This window comes from Hevea brasiliensis, chromosome 2 (assembly GCF_030052815.1).
Source record: "Hevea brasiliensis isolate MT/VB/25A 57/8 chromosome 2, ASM3005281v1, whole genome shotgun sequence".
NCBI lineage: Eukaryota > Viridiplantae > Streptophyta > Magnoliopsida > Malpighiales > Euphorbiaceae > Hevea > Hevea brasiliensis.
The window spans coordinates 2,965,214-2,982,098 of NC_079494.1; the positions used below are offsets into that span (position 1 = coordinate 2,965,214).

The following is a 16,885-nucleotide window of genomic DNA, read 5'->3' on the forward strand; positions in this document are numbered from 1 at the left end:
TAAAAAAATAATAAATATAATTTAATATTAATAAGATAATATTTATAAGTCAAATATTATTATAAAATCATAAAAACAACAATTATAAATAATATAATATTAATAAAATTATAATTAATATATTAATTAATTGAAATTCAATTATTTCGATTAGTTCGGTTACTAAATTAAAAGTAACCGAATCGATAGTCGAAAATCAAAAATTTTTATTATTACTAATTGAAAATCAAAATAAATCGAATTTATTCTTATTGAAATAATCAAATTTCATCAATTCAATTCGATTATTCAGTTATAACTAAATAATGCATAACCCTAGAAAGAAATCAGGAACCAGAACGAGAACGCATAGTTTTACATATTAATTAATTAATTACGGACAACAGTTACTGCATTGTTATTGCTTATAGATTTTTGTGAGTTGGTTTTGCCATTTTTATTCCCTCTAATTTAGGGTTCAAACTTAATTTTAATTTTAGATCACACCATCTTAAAATTCCATTTTGCATAATACGATAATCACTTAATTATAAAATTACTATCTCTGTAACAAATATTTATTTTGCATGCAGGATATATGCAATAATGGGATGGTAATTTTCTCTTTGATTATGCATACCTTTATGTGTAGATTTCATATTTATTAGCTACTAAAAATACAATAGACAGGGTAGTGCATTAGAAAAAGAATAGATTTAATTTCACAAATTCAGTGGGTAATAATTGGTTCCATAGTATCTCTCTTGTGATTTCCTTTGACGGCTCATCTTATGGAAAAATACATCATACGTCAAAATACATTAAAAATTATGAGAAATTATAATGTTGAATTGAACAGTGCAAAAAAAAATCCCCATGATATATACCTCTCTACATATCATAATCCATTTACTAATACCATACCATAAAAATGATGTCATTTTAATTCAAAATTTGTTATTTTGCCTTTCAAACTCAAGCAATTTTTTCCCTTCAAATTTATTTGCCTTTTATGCTTCAACTCAAACAAATTTTTCCTTTAAATTTATGTACTTTTTATTCTTTAATGATTCCTTGGTTCATCATCAAAATACATTAAAAGTCAAGAGAAATTGCACTGTTGAAATAAACGGTGCTAATTTGGATGGCAATTTTGTAAATGCTTGGTATTCTAAGGTAAAGATAGTATGACAATTTTGCAAATATTTGTTTTTTGAGGTTAAGTGATAGAGTCAAAAAATTTCCCTTCTAAAAAATACCAATGTTGTTGTTGCAAGTAAAAAAAATTTCCACTTTTCTGCACGTTATACTCCTTTCACTTACACTATACCATAAAAACAACATCGTTTTAATCTAAAATTTGTCATTTTGCCTTCCAAACTCAAGTAACTTTTTTCCTTCAAACTTATGTACTTTTTATGCTTCAACTCAAACAATTTTTTCTTCCAAGCTTATGTACCTCTTCTTTTTCACTGATTCCTTATGGATGACAATTTTGTAAATGTTTGGTATTTTGAGATAAAAATGGTATGACAATTTTGTAAATGTTTGGTATTTTGAGACTAAGTGATGTGGATTTTCCTTCAAGCATATTTAGCTTTCATGCTTCAATTTCCTTCAACCATTTGTACTACTTATTTTTTAATGATTCAAGTACACATATCCCATAAAAATGAAACCGTGTTGCCAAATGAATTACTGTTTGGAAGACTTCAAAACTCAAACAATTTCTTCCTTCAACCTTATGTACTTTTTATGATTCAACTCCCTCCAAGCAAATGTACTTTTTATCTTCAATGATTCTCTTCAAACATAGAATTGCATACACGTGAATTATTCTCAAAAGCATGCTTTCAACTTTCCTTCAAGCATATGATTTTCCTTCAAGCATATGTACGTTTCATGCCTTAATTTCTTTCAATCATTTGTACTTTTTATTCTTCAATAATTCAAGCACACCTATCCCATAAAAACGACACTGTGTTACCCAATGAATTGTCGTTTGGAAAGCTTTCAAACTCAAACAATTCGTTCCTTCAATCTCATGTACATTTTATGCGTCAACTCCCTCCAACCATGTGTACTTTTTATCTTCTATGACTCCCTTCAAGCATAAAAGTGTATACGCGTGAATTATTCTCAAAGCATACTTCCAACTTCCCTTCAGCATGTAGACTTTCCTTCAAGTATATGTACGTTTTATGCTTCAATTTCCTTCAACCATTTGTACTTTTTATTCTTCAATGATTCAAGCACACCTATCCCATAAAAATGACACCGTATTGCCCAATGAATTGCCGTTTGGAAGGCTTCCAAACTCAAGCAATTTCTTCCTTTAACCTTATATACTTTTTATGCTTCAACTCCCTCCAAAAACATTTACTTTTATCTTTAATGATTCTCTTCAAGCATAGAAGTACATACATGTGAATTTTTCTCAAAGCATTCTTCCAACTTTCCTTCAATTTCCTTCAAGCATGTAACTTTACTTCAAGCATATGTATTTTTTATGCTTAAATTCCCTTCAAGCATATATACTTTTTGTTCTTCAAGAATCAAGCACACTTTTCTCATAAAAATGATGCCACTTTGCCCCATGAGGGCATTTTTTTTCTTCCCATTATTTTCCTTAACTTCACCCTATTTGCTATATTTCCATTTACATTTTTTTAACATTTATAGTTATAAAATAGGTTATTTTTTAAACTAAACTTCACCCTGTTTGCTACATTTTCATTTACATTTTTTTAATGTGTATATAGTTATAAAATGGAAAATTACTATTTAATCCTTATATTTTATTGAAACTAAATACTTAGTATCTGTATTTGAACAAAACTAACTACTTGGTTTCTATATTTTTAAAAATATACTATTTAGTCCATGTAGTTTACTTCCGTTAAAATATTTGGTTCCTTTGTTAAATTTTCCATTATTCATGTTATTCAAACTACTATTTAGCCTCTCTATTTAAAAAAAACTAATCAGTTGATCCTTATATTTTGAAAAATACAACTATTTAGTTTTTTTATTTTAGTAAAACTAATTAGTTGATTTATGTATTTTAAAAAATATATTATTAGATAAAAATAGAAATTTTACTGTATGGAAATTAAATTTAAATTTAAATATTTTTAAAATTTTAATTTCTTGGACATCATTTTTGTGTTTTCTTTACTAGGAAATAATTTTCCTTGATTACCTATAAATTTAAGGAAATTAATTAACATTTGTATGTAGACAACTTATTATACTATGAAATTAATGTATGTACAATTATTTTATTATACTTATTAATTGTGATGCATCTTATTTGCAGCATATCAAATTTTAACTTTTAATGTTATATTTATATTTATAATTACAAAAATCCATAATTATCTGGAGTAAAACATCTAAGAATTTATCGTCCGCTCTAACTTGGCCCTAGTTACCAAACTATCTTCGTCCCCAACACTGCCCTCGACATGTATAGGTTTCCACAGTTAAAAGAAATAGCCAAGTACTTAGCCTCTCCTCTCTTCCTTCCTAGAGAAGGTAGTTTTCTCTTTTTTCTAAAACAAAAAAAAAGAAAAAAAAAAGTGGGAAGCTGTTTTTCAAACACACAGCTCAATTTGTATGTTTTAGTTTTCACTTAAATCTTTCAGACATGATTTTCAGGTTTTAATTTTTTAACAAGGCTAATACTATTGCAGGGTCAGCCTAAACCCTTTAAGCCTTATTTGCGCTGATATCTTGTCCCATATTCTGCATCTAGCAGCACATCTCCTCTTTGGTATTCCATCAAGAGAGCTTCAGCATACATCATTGTCATGTCCTCTTGCTCAGCATTTGGTAATGATTTGAGGTTTCACTCCTAGTGCTTCTTATATAAATTGTAAGGTTTTCTCAAAGAGCATAGAGAACATAACAACTGGATGAATATATAAGTTTAATTTGGCATTAGTCAATTTTTTTTTATCCACTTTATCTTATAATTTGTATGCTTGCCCTTCTTTGCACTGAAATAGAATTTGTGAAAATGTAGCTTCAAAAGCCAATGCTGCCTTTGCTAAGATTCTGTCTACACATGTCTAATCGACATATTACTGCAGTTGCAACAATGCTACTTTGTTATTGAGGCATGGTTATCAGGTTAATTTGAAAATTTTTAATTTTAGTTTCAAGTGATTTTTATAAAATTAAATTGAAATTCAGTAAGTTTTATAAGATAAATTAAATTTAAGTGACTTTTATGAAATCAAATTAAAATTCAATAAATTTTATAAAAGAAATTAAATTTTAGCAATTTTCATGAAAACACTTGAATGATCGCGTGTGATAATTACCACGTGTCATAATTACCTACACTCGTGTCATTGGATTGTACTTTGCGGGGATTTTTTGGTCTATGGGCCATTATGCTTGGTGCTTGAGATTTGGTTGCTGCTGTCTTTGCTTTTGATGGAATTTTAGCTTAGCTAAACTTAACTAAGAAAGAGAGCATATTAGGAACAAAAGAAAATGGGAGAAGGTTGTCCTTTTTATTGAATAATGATATGCTTAAATACATGAGTTTGCAACTAAAAACCAAAAATAAAAGCAACAAACTTCCTAAACTTTAGTTACTAACTTTAACGGCTAGTAAATAACAGAAAATCAAAATAAATCTCCTAAAAACTTGGTCAAAGAGCATATGTTACACTGAATATCAGTTGCAGCACTTACAACCTGATCTTAAAGACACTTGGCATTCAAACCTGAGCCTGTAGCCTTAGTTTCACATATGCAGCCACCTCTGCTAGCCATGTCAGCATCCATATCAGTAACCCTGCAGCTAATGATGCACACATTCAATACTCCTCCTTGCATCAGTGGGTGGAGATTCCAAGTTTCTCTCTTAGAAACTCAAACCTGCTTCTAGGAAGAGCTTTATTGAAGATATCTGCTAGCTGGTTTTCAGTCTTGTAATACTTCAAGCACACTGCACCATCCTTTTGAACATCTCTGAGAAAGAACAACTTTATACTGAAATGCTTTGTTTTTCCATGAAAAACTAGATTGTTGGAAATGGCTATAGCAGCCTGATTATCCATAAAGACTTTTGTGCTTTCCTTCTGTTCCATATGCAAATCAGCCAATAATTTTCTGAGCCACAAGCTTGATTCACTGATGCTGTAGCAGCAATGAACTTTGCTTCAGCAGTTGATTGAGCCACTATCTCCTGCTTTTTTGAACTCCATGAAAATACTCCTGAGCCAAGTGTGAAGCAATACCCTGAAGTACTTTTCATATCATCATAGAAACTAGCCCATTCACTATCCGAGAAACTAAGAAACTGAAAATCCTGGCTTTGTTGAAATAAAATTCCATGATCAAATGTTCCTTTGACATATCTAAGCACGCGTTTAGCAGCTTTAAGATGCAATTCACTAGCACAATGTAAGAATCTGGATAGAATACTCACAGCATGTAGTATGTCAGGTCTTGTTGCTGTGAGATAAATCAAGCAGCCAATAAGACTTCTGTAGTTAGTCTCCTCCACTTTCTCAGTTCCATCTTCCTTGTAAAACTTCTCCTTTTGATTTATAGGAGTGCTCATTAGCTTGTACTCCTCCATCTGAAATTTCTTTAGGATCTCCTTAGCATACTTCTTTTGGAATATGAAAATGCCTTGCTGATTTTGTTTGATCTCCATGCCAAGAAAGAATGCCATAGCTCCCAAGTCAGTCATCTCAAACACCCTTGTCATTTCTTTCTTGAATTGCTCAATAAGTGTTGCATTGCTTCCTGTCACTAAAAGATCATCTACATAAAGTGAGACAATCACAATATTTTTATCAGCATGCTTAACATACAGAGTGGACGCACTCAAACTCTTTATAAAGCCTAGGTCCAGCAAGTGTTGATCAATTCTGCTGTACCAAGCTCTTGGAGCTTATTTTAATCCATATGGAGCTTTCTTAAGGAGATAAACTTTGTTCTCTTGACCCTTTACAATAAATCCCTCCGGTTGTTCAACAAAAATCTCCTCTTGTAGATATCTATTGAGAAAAGCTGATTTAACGTCAAGTTGAAATACCTTCCACCTATTCTGAGTAATCTACATCGAACACTTGAGCATAGCCTTTCACCACTAGCCTTACCTTGTGCTTGTTAATGGAGCCATCTGCATTCAGCTTGATTCTGAACACCCATTTAACACCAATGACTTTTCTATGCTCAGGTCTATCAACCAGCTCCCATGTCTGATTTTTCTCAATCATTCTCAACTCCTCCTGCATTGCAACCATCCATCTTGGATCATTTTCAGCCTCTTCATATCCTTCTGGTTCAAGAATAGCAACACTGCATCTTTGATAAACATCAGAGAGCAATCTAATGCCTCTTACAGGAGGGTCATTAACTAATTCATCCTAGTTTTGTATAGGATCAGCAATCAGTTTCTTTTCTGTAGTATTCCAGCTCCATTGCTCATTCTCCATGAAGTGCACATTCCTGCTTATGAGAATTTTCCTTATGTGAGGTTGGAAAACTCTGTAAGCCTTAGATATTGAGCTATATCCCACAAAGATGCCAGGCTCAGCTTTCTTATCAAGCTTATCTCTTTTAATCTGTGGCACACGAGTAAAACAAAAGCATCCAGACACTTTAAAATTTTGCAAAGAGGGCTTGTAACCATACCAGGCCTCAAAAGGAGTTTTCCCATTCACTACTTTGGTGGGAAGTCTGTTTAATAGAAATACTGCAGTGTTTGCAGCCTCTGCCCAATACTCCTTAGGCAATCCTTTTTCATAGAGCATGCACCGGACCATTTCCAGAATTGTTCTGTTATTCCTTTGACTCACTCCATTTTGTTGTGGAGTTTATGGAGCAGTGAGCTGATGCTCAATGCCTGCTTCATCATAGAACAAGTTAAATTGTTCTGAAGTATATTCTTTGCCATTGTCAGACCTTAGAACTTGAATCTTGCAAGCACTTTGGTTCTCAATCCACTGCTTGAATTTCAAAAAAACTCTTGCAACTTCTAACTTAAACTTGAGAAAATAAATCCAACACATTCTGGTGAAGTCATCAATGAAAACTATGTAATATTTACTCTCTTTAAGTAAAGGAGTTCTCTGAGGTCCAGCCAGATCAGTGTGGATGAGTTGCAGCTTCTCAGTTGCTCTCCAAGTTGACTGTGAGAAGGGTAATCTTACTTGCTTGCCAAATTGACAAGCCTTGCAATTTGGCACATCAGCTTCCAAGTGTGGCAATCCCTGAACTAGCTGATTCCTTTGCATAGACAAGATTGCTGCATGATGAAAATGACCTAGTCTTTTGTGCCAGGTCTCTGTGTTTCTCATAGTAATAGGATAAGCTGCTTGCTCCTCCTTAATTGGATCTAGTGAGAAGCTTTTGCCTCTCATTTTGATTCTGAAGACTTCCTTATCATTGGCATCCTTGATTAGACATTGCTTATCTTCAAAGATGACTTTAAATCCCTTCTCAAGTAACTGTCCCACACTTAGCAAGTTTTGGTCAATATCAGGTACAAATAAAACATCAGTAATTAATTTTGTACCTGTGCAACTTTCAATGGCTACAGTTCCCTTTCCTTTAACAGTAATGTGCTTACCATTGCCAATTCTGACTTTTGATACCTCTGATCTGTCTAGCTCTTTGAAAAGCTCTTGATCATAGGTCATGTGATTGGTACAACCACTATCCACTAGCCAACATTCACTTGAGCTGCTGCTTGCAAAATAGGTTGCTACAAACAACTGCTTTTCCTCCTCCTGCTGGTCTGCAACTTGAGCCTCTTTCCTCTGCTAAAAATTGCTTTTGCAGATTCTCTCATGATGCCCCAACTTGTTGCACTTATCACACTTAACATTAGGTCTTCTCTAACACTTAAAAGGTGGATGACCCTTTTTGCCACAGTGTCTGCAAGGAGGAAATTCTTTGTTGTTTTCTCCACTACTGTTGCTGGTGTTAGCAGTTGCTTCTGGTGTGCTAGAATTCTTCTTTTTGTTTCTCTTGATTTGCAATTTAGCTTGCAATGCACCCTCCACAGAACCTTCAGCCCTCATTATTCTTCTTTGTTCTTGGGCCTGCAAAGCATTTAGAAGTTCTGCCAAGCTAATTCTTGACAGATCTTTAGCATTCTCCAAGGAAGAAATGGTAGCTTCAAATCTTTCAGGGATAGTTACTAGTATTTTGTGAACTATTCTTGAATCAGAAAATTCAGAACCAAGTAATCTTACCTTGTTGACAATGCTAAGAAGCTTATCAGCATATTCTTTAATTGTCTCTGACTCTTTCATTTTCTGCATCTCAAATTCTCTAACTAGGTTCCGCACTTGCATTCCCTTAATCCTCTCATCTCCTTCATATTCATTCTTGAGGAAATTCCAAATTTCAAATGCTGATTTCATTGTCATAATTCTAGCGAAAATTGTTGATGAGACAACAGCAAACAAAGAAGCTCTTGCCTTTAACTTTCTTGCTTTCCTTTCCTTATGATTTCTGAGCTGTGCCAATGTTGGATTGTCTAGTAATGGAAGAACTTCATAGTCTTCCTCAACAACTTCCCAAAGATCATTTGCCTCTAGGTATGCCTCCATTCTGACTGCCCAGACATGATAATTGTCACCATTAAACACTGGTGGTGCTAGTGCTATGAATAGTATTTCAGAATCCATTTATTTAATGGATTGAAGCAAGATGTTTAGGCCTTTTTGGTGAGGTTCACTCGGTTTACTCACAAGTCCCTTTAAGAGGACAACTCTGATACCAATTTGATGGAATTTTAACTTAGCTAAACTTAACTAAGAAAGAGAGCATATTAGGAACAAAAGAAAATGGGAGAAGGTTATCCTTTTTATTGAATAATGATCTACTTAAATACATGAGTTTGCAACTAAAAACCAGAAATAAAAGCAATAAACTTCCTAAACTTTAGTTACTAACTTTAACAGCTAGTAAATAACGTAAAATCAAAATAAATCTCCTAAAAACTTGGTCAAAGAGCATATGTTGTACTGAATATCAGTTGCAGCACTTACAACCTGATCTTAAAGACACTTGGCATTCAAACCTGAGCCTGCAGCCTTAGTTTCACATATGTAGCCACCTCTTCTAGCCATGTCAGCATCCATATCAGCAACCCTGTAGCTACTGATGCACACATTCAATAGCTTGATTTGATTGAATTGTACAGCATGGTTCTTGAGTTGGTCTCTGTTTTGCTCGTCTTCCAGTTTTTTTGCTTTTTCTTCCAGATTTTTTTACTTAATTAGATGTCCTAAGTTAAATGTATTGTCCAGCTTTGGCCATGGTCTTCTTGATAGAAAGAACAGGACTCATGCCTATTTCAGTTGGCATCACAATCAAGAAAGCTATACCGTGGAAGCTGATTCTGCGTATTATTGTTCATCAATATTATTGGAGCTCCTTAGAAGAATCATCCACAGCTACATTATGAAAGGATGACCATTTTGCAATCCTCATCCTAAAGATAAAATGTGTAGGCTGCAGCAAGTTCTCTCCTCACTCAATCATTGTGTTGAAAATATAAGAAAAATTTTTCGCAGATAATTCAGAATCTTTTATAATGTGTAATATTTTCATATATGTATGGATAATATCCATATTCTGATATGTAGTTTATAACTTTCAAGTTAATTATGTTCAGACTATGTTGAAGTAAAGATTTAAATTAAGGATAAATATGAAGTTATAATTTCTGTACGTCTTTATCTTCAGAAATAGAAAATCAAACTAACCTGATGCTTGAAGTTATATTTTCTTCATCTAACCATTAAAAAAAATATAAAAAAAATTATAAGACTCGCAAGAAATCTTAAGATTTGAATATGTTCTAAAAATGAAAAATTTATGGTTGTACTGTCTTTCTTTCGCTCTCATACAGTGATTTCTTTGTTTGCTGAAGGTATTTGTACTTGCATTTTACTCCTTTTGAAAAAGACAAAGCGACGAAAAAAAACTAGAAAATTAATATATATTAAAGAGGGAAATTTTCTTTTATTACTGATGCGGCTCGAAAAGCCACAGGTAGGATCTTACCATTTGTGACCCTACAAGCAAGAAGGAAGGTAGAAGATAGGTTGGAGAGTCCGTTGTCACGATTAGTAAATATATAAAATAATAGGGACTTGAAAATCTGTACTTGCAAGTTTGGAAAAATTATTCACTGGGTTACGACGGAAACAAGCTAACCTAACTATAAAACGTTAAACTTTCCTCTTATAGAGTGCCTGGAATTTGGATTGTGGAGCAGAGAAGAAAATGAGGTGGGACTTTGTTGTTGTTACTGTTGTGGGATTGGTACTTAGTTTTGCAGAGACATCAAGTGGTGGAATAACAAGCAGTTATGTAAGGAAACAGGAATCCTCTACTGATATGCCACTAGACAGTGACGTGTTTAAAGTTCCTCCTGGTTTTAATGCTCCTCAACAGGCAAGCATATCTCTATCTTTTACTTGTCCTCCTCATTTTTCTTCATACAGAGTTAATTGAGGTCACGTGCTAATCTTGAGTAATGTGTTTTTTTTTTTTTTTTCCACTGTGATGAGAAAGGTACATATAACACAAGGAGATCATAAAGGAAATGGTGTTATAGTCTCGTGGGTCACCACAGATGAACCAGGTTCAGATACAGTGCTTTACTGGTCTGAAACTAGTGGGGTCAGATTACTTGCAGAAGGTTTCCATGTTAGATACAAGTACTACAATTATACTTCTGGTTACATCCACCATTGCACCATCAAGAATTTGGAGGTATGAACCTGTGAGGAGTTTTCACTCACCAAAATATCTTTGTTTCTGGGGTTTATGACTCAATTTTATAACAAATGCAGTTTGATACTAGATATAACTATGTGGTCGGGATAGGGAATACTACACGTAAATTCTGGTTCGAAACTCCTCCTAAATCAGGCCCTGATGTCCCTTATACTTTTGGCCTTATAGGTAGCCAAGCTCTAATATAGTTTCTTTTTTTTTAATCTATTTATGAAGTATTTTGCCTTCATTTTACTATATCTAGTAGCATATTGAGCAGGGGATCTTGGTCAAACTTATGATTCGAATCGGACACTAACAAGTTATGAATCGAATCCGGCAAAAGGAAAGACAGTTCTGTATGTTGGGGACCTGTCTTATGCTGACCATTATCCAGATCATAACAACGTAAGGTGGGACACATGGGGAAGATTCACAGAAAGAAGTGTTGCTTACCAACCTTGGATTTGGTCTGCAGGGAATCATGAAGTTGACTGGGCTCCTCAACTCGTAAGGCCTGAAATTACCTCTGCCTCTTGGCTTACTGAAATTTTTTATAACTAATGTACTGTTTTTTGCAGGGTGAACCTAAACCCTTTAAGCCTTTTACGCACAGATATCATACCCCATATAAAGCATCAAATAGCACATCCCCTCTTTGGTACTCCATCAAGAGAGCTTCTGCTTACGTTATTGTCTTGTCCACTTACTCAGCTTTAGGTAACAATTTTAAGTTTTTTTTTTCATCGTACTAAGCCAGGTCCTGTTAAAGAAGCTTAAGATCATAGATTACAGCAATGTAAATTTTCAGGTCAATACACTCCTCAAAACTTCTGGCTAGAGGAAGAGCTGCCTAAAGTGGACAGGAATGAGACACCATGGCTTATAGTTGTTATGCATGGCCCAATGTATAACTCTTACGTATCTCACTATATGGAAGGTGAAACCATGAGAGCTCTGCACGAGAAATTGTTTGTCCAGCACAAAGTTGATATTGTCTTTGCTGGCCATGTTCATGCCTATGAACGATCTGTAAGTACACATTTCTACAACTTGAGATCTCGAGTTCGAGTTAGGTGAAAAAAATACAAATTTCTATCCAGTGGTTTAGTTAATACTGTGTTGGTATAATATCACAGGAACCTGTGTCAAATATCGCATACAATATCACAAACAAGGAATGCACTCCTAAAATTGATCAGACTGCCCCTGTTTACATAACCATTGGAGATGGAGGAAATATAGAAGGATTGGCAAAGAAGTATTTGCTCTTATCATAATCACAATATTAGTTGAATTAATCCTGAAATCTCCTGCACTTGAATTAATCCTGAAATTTCCTGTGGTGATTGTGTTTTTTCTACAATCTTTTTAATCAGCATGACAGAGCCTCAACCAAACTACTCAGCCTTTCGGGAAGCAAGCTTTGGGCATGGGATTCTTAAAATAAAGAACATGACTCATGCCCATTGGAGTTGGTATCGAAATCAAGAAGTCAATTCTGTGACTGCTGATTCTGCATGGTTGTTCAATCGATATCACATATCATCAAAAGAATCATCTGTAGCTGCATCATGAAACAAGAAAGCCAGTAGCTAGCTAGCTCTTGGTCTGCCATGCAGAAATAATTAACGATCTAAGCATCAAATAAACTGCAGTAATCAATGTTTCACCATTGATGTGCTGAATAATTTGCTTGTAATATTTGCTAATCTTCTCCTCACACAATATACATATATATATATATTTGCCTATCTTGTGAGGCATTTAATTATAAATAAAGATTTGTGAGTGGTTTATGACATGATTTTATTTATAAAACGGAATGAATTTGGGAATACGCATGAACTATATGGTAACCAGTCAATTACCATTATTTTAACTTACCTTACAAAATGTGGGTGATGGTACATATATAAGAAGCATAACATATAGGGTGAATCATGAATGCTTCCAATAACGAAGAATTCCCACAATTGGTGAAGCGTTCTGATGTGGAGACAACAGACAAGTGATCATCTGTTAATAGTAGCAGAGTCAATTCTACTTTTCGGATGTCAAAGGCCCTATCAGATCAGTATCACATTAACAGGAGAAAAGTTGCTGGTATTTTTTATTTTAAACAACATTAGCCATTTTTTTCAAGTATTTAAATGTTCTTTGAAAACGTATCTGAGCACTTATCACCGTGACAAAAAGCTTAAATCGTTAGTAGAGGTGCAATCTAATTTATTTATTGGATAACAAACAACGCTACGTTTCGAATATGTGACTCGGCCCATATGCCCTCTGCCATGGCAGAAATGCTAGACACCCCAACAATAGCTGCTGTGAGAATGAAATTGTTTATATATATGAAATGAAATTAGCTGAGACAGTAGGTTGTACATACACTAAGACTATATATATATATATATTTTTTTTTTCTTTATATATTATTATTATTATTATTATTATTATTATTATTATTATTATTATTTTTTTGTATATATTACATAGCAACTATTGAATATAATCACAGCAGTAGAAGCACGTGACTGATATATGTATAGGTGCCTGTAATATACAAGAGCCACGATAAAGCCCAGAAAACTTGAGGTGGCTATGCGTGGCCAGCCATGTCAGGAGATGGACAGAGTTGGCCATTTTTACTTGCACCACGCAGACTGCAACGGGTCCCACCCTGTTCCTTCCATCAGGTTTCCGCCGAAAATTAGGGGGTCATCCAACGCTGGGAAATCTATTGACATTGCTGCCTCTGTCCAAATTGAAGCATCAAACAAAGGCAGGTTCACGTTTAGATTTGTTAACTCGTCGATTCCCTCTTGATTTTGCCCAAAATTTCCTTCATTTTCTGCTACCTTGCCATCGGGCTCCACGTTCTCGCTAGCGAAAGGCATAACCGAGTCATGGCTATAGTACTCTGGATTGATTTCACTAGACCTTATGATTGGGGTGCTTGATAAACATGTGGCACTTGAATTATCCAGGACATGGGATTGGTTTCCCATTTGGATTTGGGCAACCTGGGTATTGCCTGAACGGGCTGGAAATTGGTTATTGTTGAGATGCAACTCCGGCAGGTTGAGCTTGGCTTCAAGGCCATATAGTTTACGAGCAGCAGCATCGTAAGCCATGGCAGCATCATGAGAGGTGTCGAAGGTACCAAGCCAGAGACGGGCACCGCGATTAGGTTCTCGAATTTCAGCTACCCATTTGCCCCAAGTTCTCTGGCGGACACCCTTATAAGTGCAGAGTGCATTCTCTGGGCCTCCTTTGCCTCTCATGCACCCTTTCCTTGAACTAGCTTGTGCAGGCTTCCTGAAGTGTTTTTTCTCTCTAAAAGGAGTCATGATTGATTTTGACATATTAAAAGAGAGAGAGAGAGAGAAATAATAAGGAAATCCAAGTAGAAAGTAACGTTAACGAAGGTGATGAGCGCATTATAGAAAGGGGAGGGCGGGTATTTAGACAGCAGCAAGGAGGGATAATTGCATCGATAGAGTAACAACGAGACGTGTCCTTAAATGGGTGAGGGCTGATACATGGCAAGAAGAACCAGAATGTTCGTGTCAACAGATATTAGTGCAATAGACACACATGGCTGAAGGAGTTTGTCCGTACATAAGCTCAGGTGGCAAGCAGGGAGAAGGAGGCCGGTTGCATTTAGGGGTTGTGTTGTTAATTTTGGTTGGATAATGGCCATTTACTATTGGAGGCGGTGCATAAGAGGTTGGGGATAAGAACGTACTGGGCATCTCAAATTGATTGATACGTGGGGGCTCCTGACTCTCATGAGGCAGAGAGTCAAACAGTGCATACAGAGTCAAGTTTCGGGCTTGGAATTCATGCACCAGTGCTAAGACCCACTATGTATACCGTACACTGAATTTCTCCTGCCAGATCAGTGAGAAGAGCCCTGGAGGTCCTCCACCTCGCACTCCATTTGGCAACCCAATGCCTCTCTGTTCATGCATTATAGTCATACGCTAAAAATGAATAGAATATCACGAATTCAATTCCTCTATCATCAATTCTTTCGCCTCCATTAGGGATTGATGCAGTGGATCTCTAATAGAAGTCTTCAATATGAGCAAGTAACCCATTCCCACCTCTATAATCCTGCAATAAATCTCATCATGAACGGAAAATGTAATCTTCAAGCATATATATTCAATTCATCATGTTTAAAAACCTTTTAACAACGTTCAACACACAGCAATTTGCTCAACATTTCTATAGAAATTTTAATTGTGAATAATAAATAATAATAACTAAACAGTAATTTTAATTTCAAATTAATTGAGAGGGGTTATATAAATCATTTGTTTTATTATTCAGTTCTGTTTAAATTAATTTTATATTAATATTTAAAAATTATAAGCCATATGATGCTGCTACTTTTCATACCATTTTAAATCTCTCATGTTTTTTACTCACTCTTTTCTTCATTAATTTAATTAAATCTCAAAATATATAATTTAAAACTAATTAGCATTAATATAAAAATCTACTCTAATATGAGATGTGGGTATAGTCCATGATTTTTTACATATGCAATCAGAACGTGCAGATCAAACTCCTCCTTGATAATTGAGAGGAAGAAGTTGTAATTAAAATCAAGAAACACATTAATCACCGTGCTAATCCATCATTTCTATGTTAAATGTTACTGATGCGGACGAAATGAGGCTAATGTGGAGTAAAATAAATTGACGTGGACAAAATTAAGCCAAAAATAAAAAAAAAAAAAAGAAAAAAAAAAACCCCTAAAGTTACATGATACAAGTGACACTAAGGGCCTTTGGTATTATTGATGAAATTGCTGTTGAGAAAATTAATTTTTTAAATATATTAATTAAAGAGTATTAAAAAATAATTAAAAATTAAATTTGACCAGTTTTAGTCATAAGAATACTCAAATAACAAAATAAATTTTTTCAAATTGCTTTTCTTAACGGCATCTAAAATGATGCTTTTATTCACAAAAGCAGTTTCAGACTCTGAAACTCAATGCTAAATAGGACTTAAGATGTAACACCCCAAAAATTTTAAATTTATTATTTTATGAGTAATATTGATATTTTAATTTTTATTTAAATTTTAAGAAATTATTTGAGATTTTTAGGATTTTAAAAATCGGGTTTGATTTTTCGAAAATATAAATTTTGATGATTTTTAAAAATTAATTTAAAGACCACGTGGCAAAACTAAAAATATATTTGGAATCTACGAATTTTTCTGAGTTTTCTGGAATTTTTTCGGAATTTTTGGACCTCGTTTTCGGTCCCGAGGCAGAGTAAAAGTTCAAAATTTTGTATCCTGAATCTGACCGGCCGAATCGAATCGGACCGGATCGAACCGGTCGAATCGGACCGGCCTTTTCTTTTTCTTCCTTCTTCCTCCCGCGCGCGTCCGACCTCCTCCCCTTCTCTCTCTCTCTTTTCTCTCTACTCCCTCCTCCCCTTGCCGCGCCGCCACCTCCCCTGCCTCCCGGCTCATACGCATCGACCCCAGTGTCCCGGCCACGCCGCCCCAAATCGCTGGCAGCGCGCGAACGTCCCTCCCTCACGCGCGCGAACGTCCCTCCTTCGCGCGCGCGACCGTTCGTCTTCCTGGCCAAAATCCGGCCGATCCGGCCCCCAATCGGACAGGGTCTTGTGTCTAAAATCATCTACTCGTTGAGAGCTTTCCATAGACACCAAGAACGCCAAAATCCATTGAGCGGTTAGCCCATTTTGACTTTCGGGCTAGATTTCTCGCAAACCGTGAATCCCACGAGAAAACCGAGAGTACCAGAGCGCTCCACTTGTCGAGAGCTTCGCGGCGACATAAATTTCGAATTTTTCTGACACCGTTTTTCGATGGGTCCCACGGAACTTCGCAGTGTTTTTCTGAGCATTAAATGAGCTTAGAAAATTCTGAAAAATTTATGTACTAACCCCCGTGTTGTGGGCTTCATGTAGGTATCCTCAATTCACGGAAATTCGACAGTTGACCAGGTCTGCAAATTTCGGGCCAGACAGACCCGTTACCGGAAAAGTCTCCGAATTGGACCGAGGTTTTGGCTACCCCCCCATTGTCAGACATCCCGAGCGCGTCCCCGAAGTCAGAATCGGCAAAGGTAAACCCGAACCTT

At 35.3% G+C, this 16,885-nt stretch overlaps 3 protein-coding genes and 1 pseudogene across 3 annotated transcripts; 1 reads left to right on the plus strand and 3 right to left on the minus strand.

The window, feature by feature from the left end:
• Positions 1 to 7,847: 7,847 nt before the first annotated feature.
• Positions 7,848 to 8,645, minus strand: LOC110634162 (uncharacterized). The gene has a single exon (XM_058130573.1). The coding sequence runs from the start codon at positions 8,643 to 8,645 to the stop codon at positions 7,848 to 7,850; it is 798 nt and encodes a 265-aa protein (XP_057986556.1).
• A 1,579-nt stretch (positions 8,646 to 10,224) lies between these two features.
• Positions 10,225 to 12,550, plus strand: LOC110632693 (purple acid phosphatase 2). Its single transcript, XM_058132276.1, has 7 exons — positions 10,225 to 10,743; positions 10,824 to 10,935; positions 11,027 to 11,256; positions 11,328 to 11,466; positions 11,558 to 11,778; positions 11,886 to 12,007; positions 12,126 to 12,550. Exons 1-7 carry the CDS (start codon positions 10,534 to 10,536, stop codon positions 12,322 to 12,324), a joined length of 1,233 nt encoding a protein of 410 aa, XP_057988259.1. The 5' UTR covers positions 10,225 to 10,533; the 3' UTR covers positions 12,325 to 12,550.
• Positions 12,551 to 13,270: 720 nt separating this feature from the next.
• Positions 13,271 to 14,241, minus strand: LOC110634052 (dehydration-responsive element-binding protein 2D-like). The gene has a single exon (XM_021782941.2). The coding sequence runs from the start codon at positions 14,112 to 14,114 to the stop codon at positions 13,395 to 13,397; it is 720 nt and encodes a 239-aa protein (XP_021638633.2). The 5' UTR covers positions 14,115 to 14,241; the 3' UTR covers positions 13,271 to 13,394.
• A 347-nt stretch (positions 14,242 to 14,588) lies between these two features.
• LOC110634046 (uncharacterized) overlaps positions 14,589 to 16,885 on the minus strand; it is a 65,532-nt pseudogene continuing 63,235 nt past the window's right edge.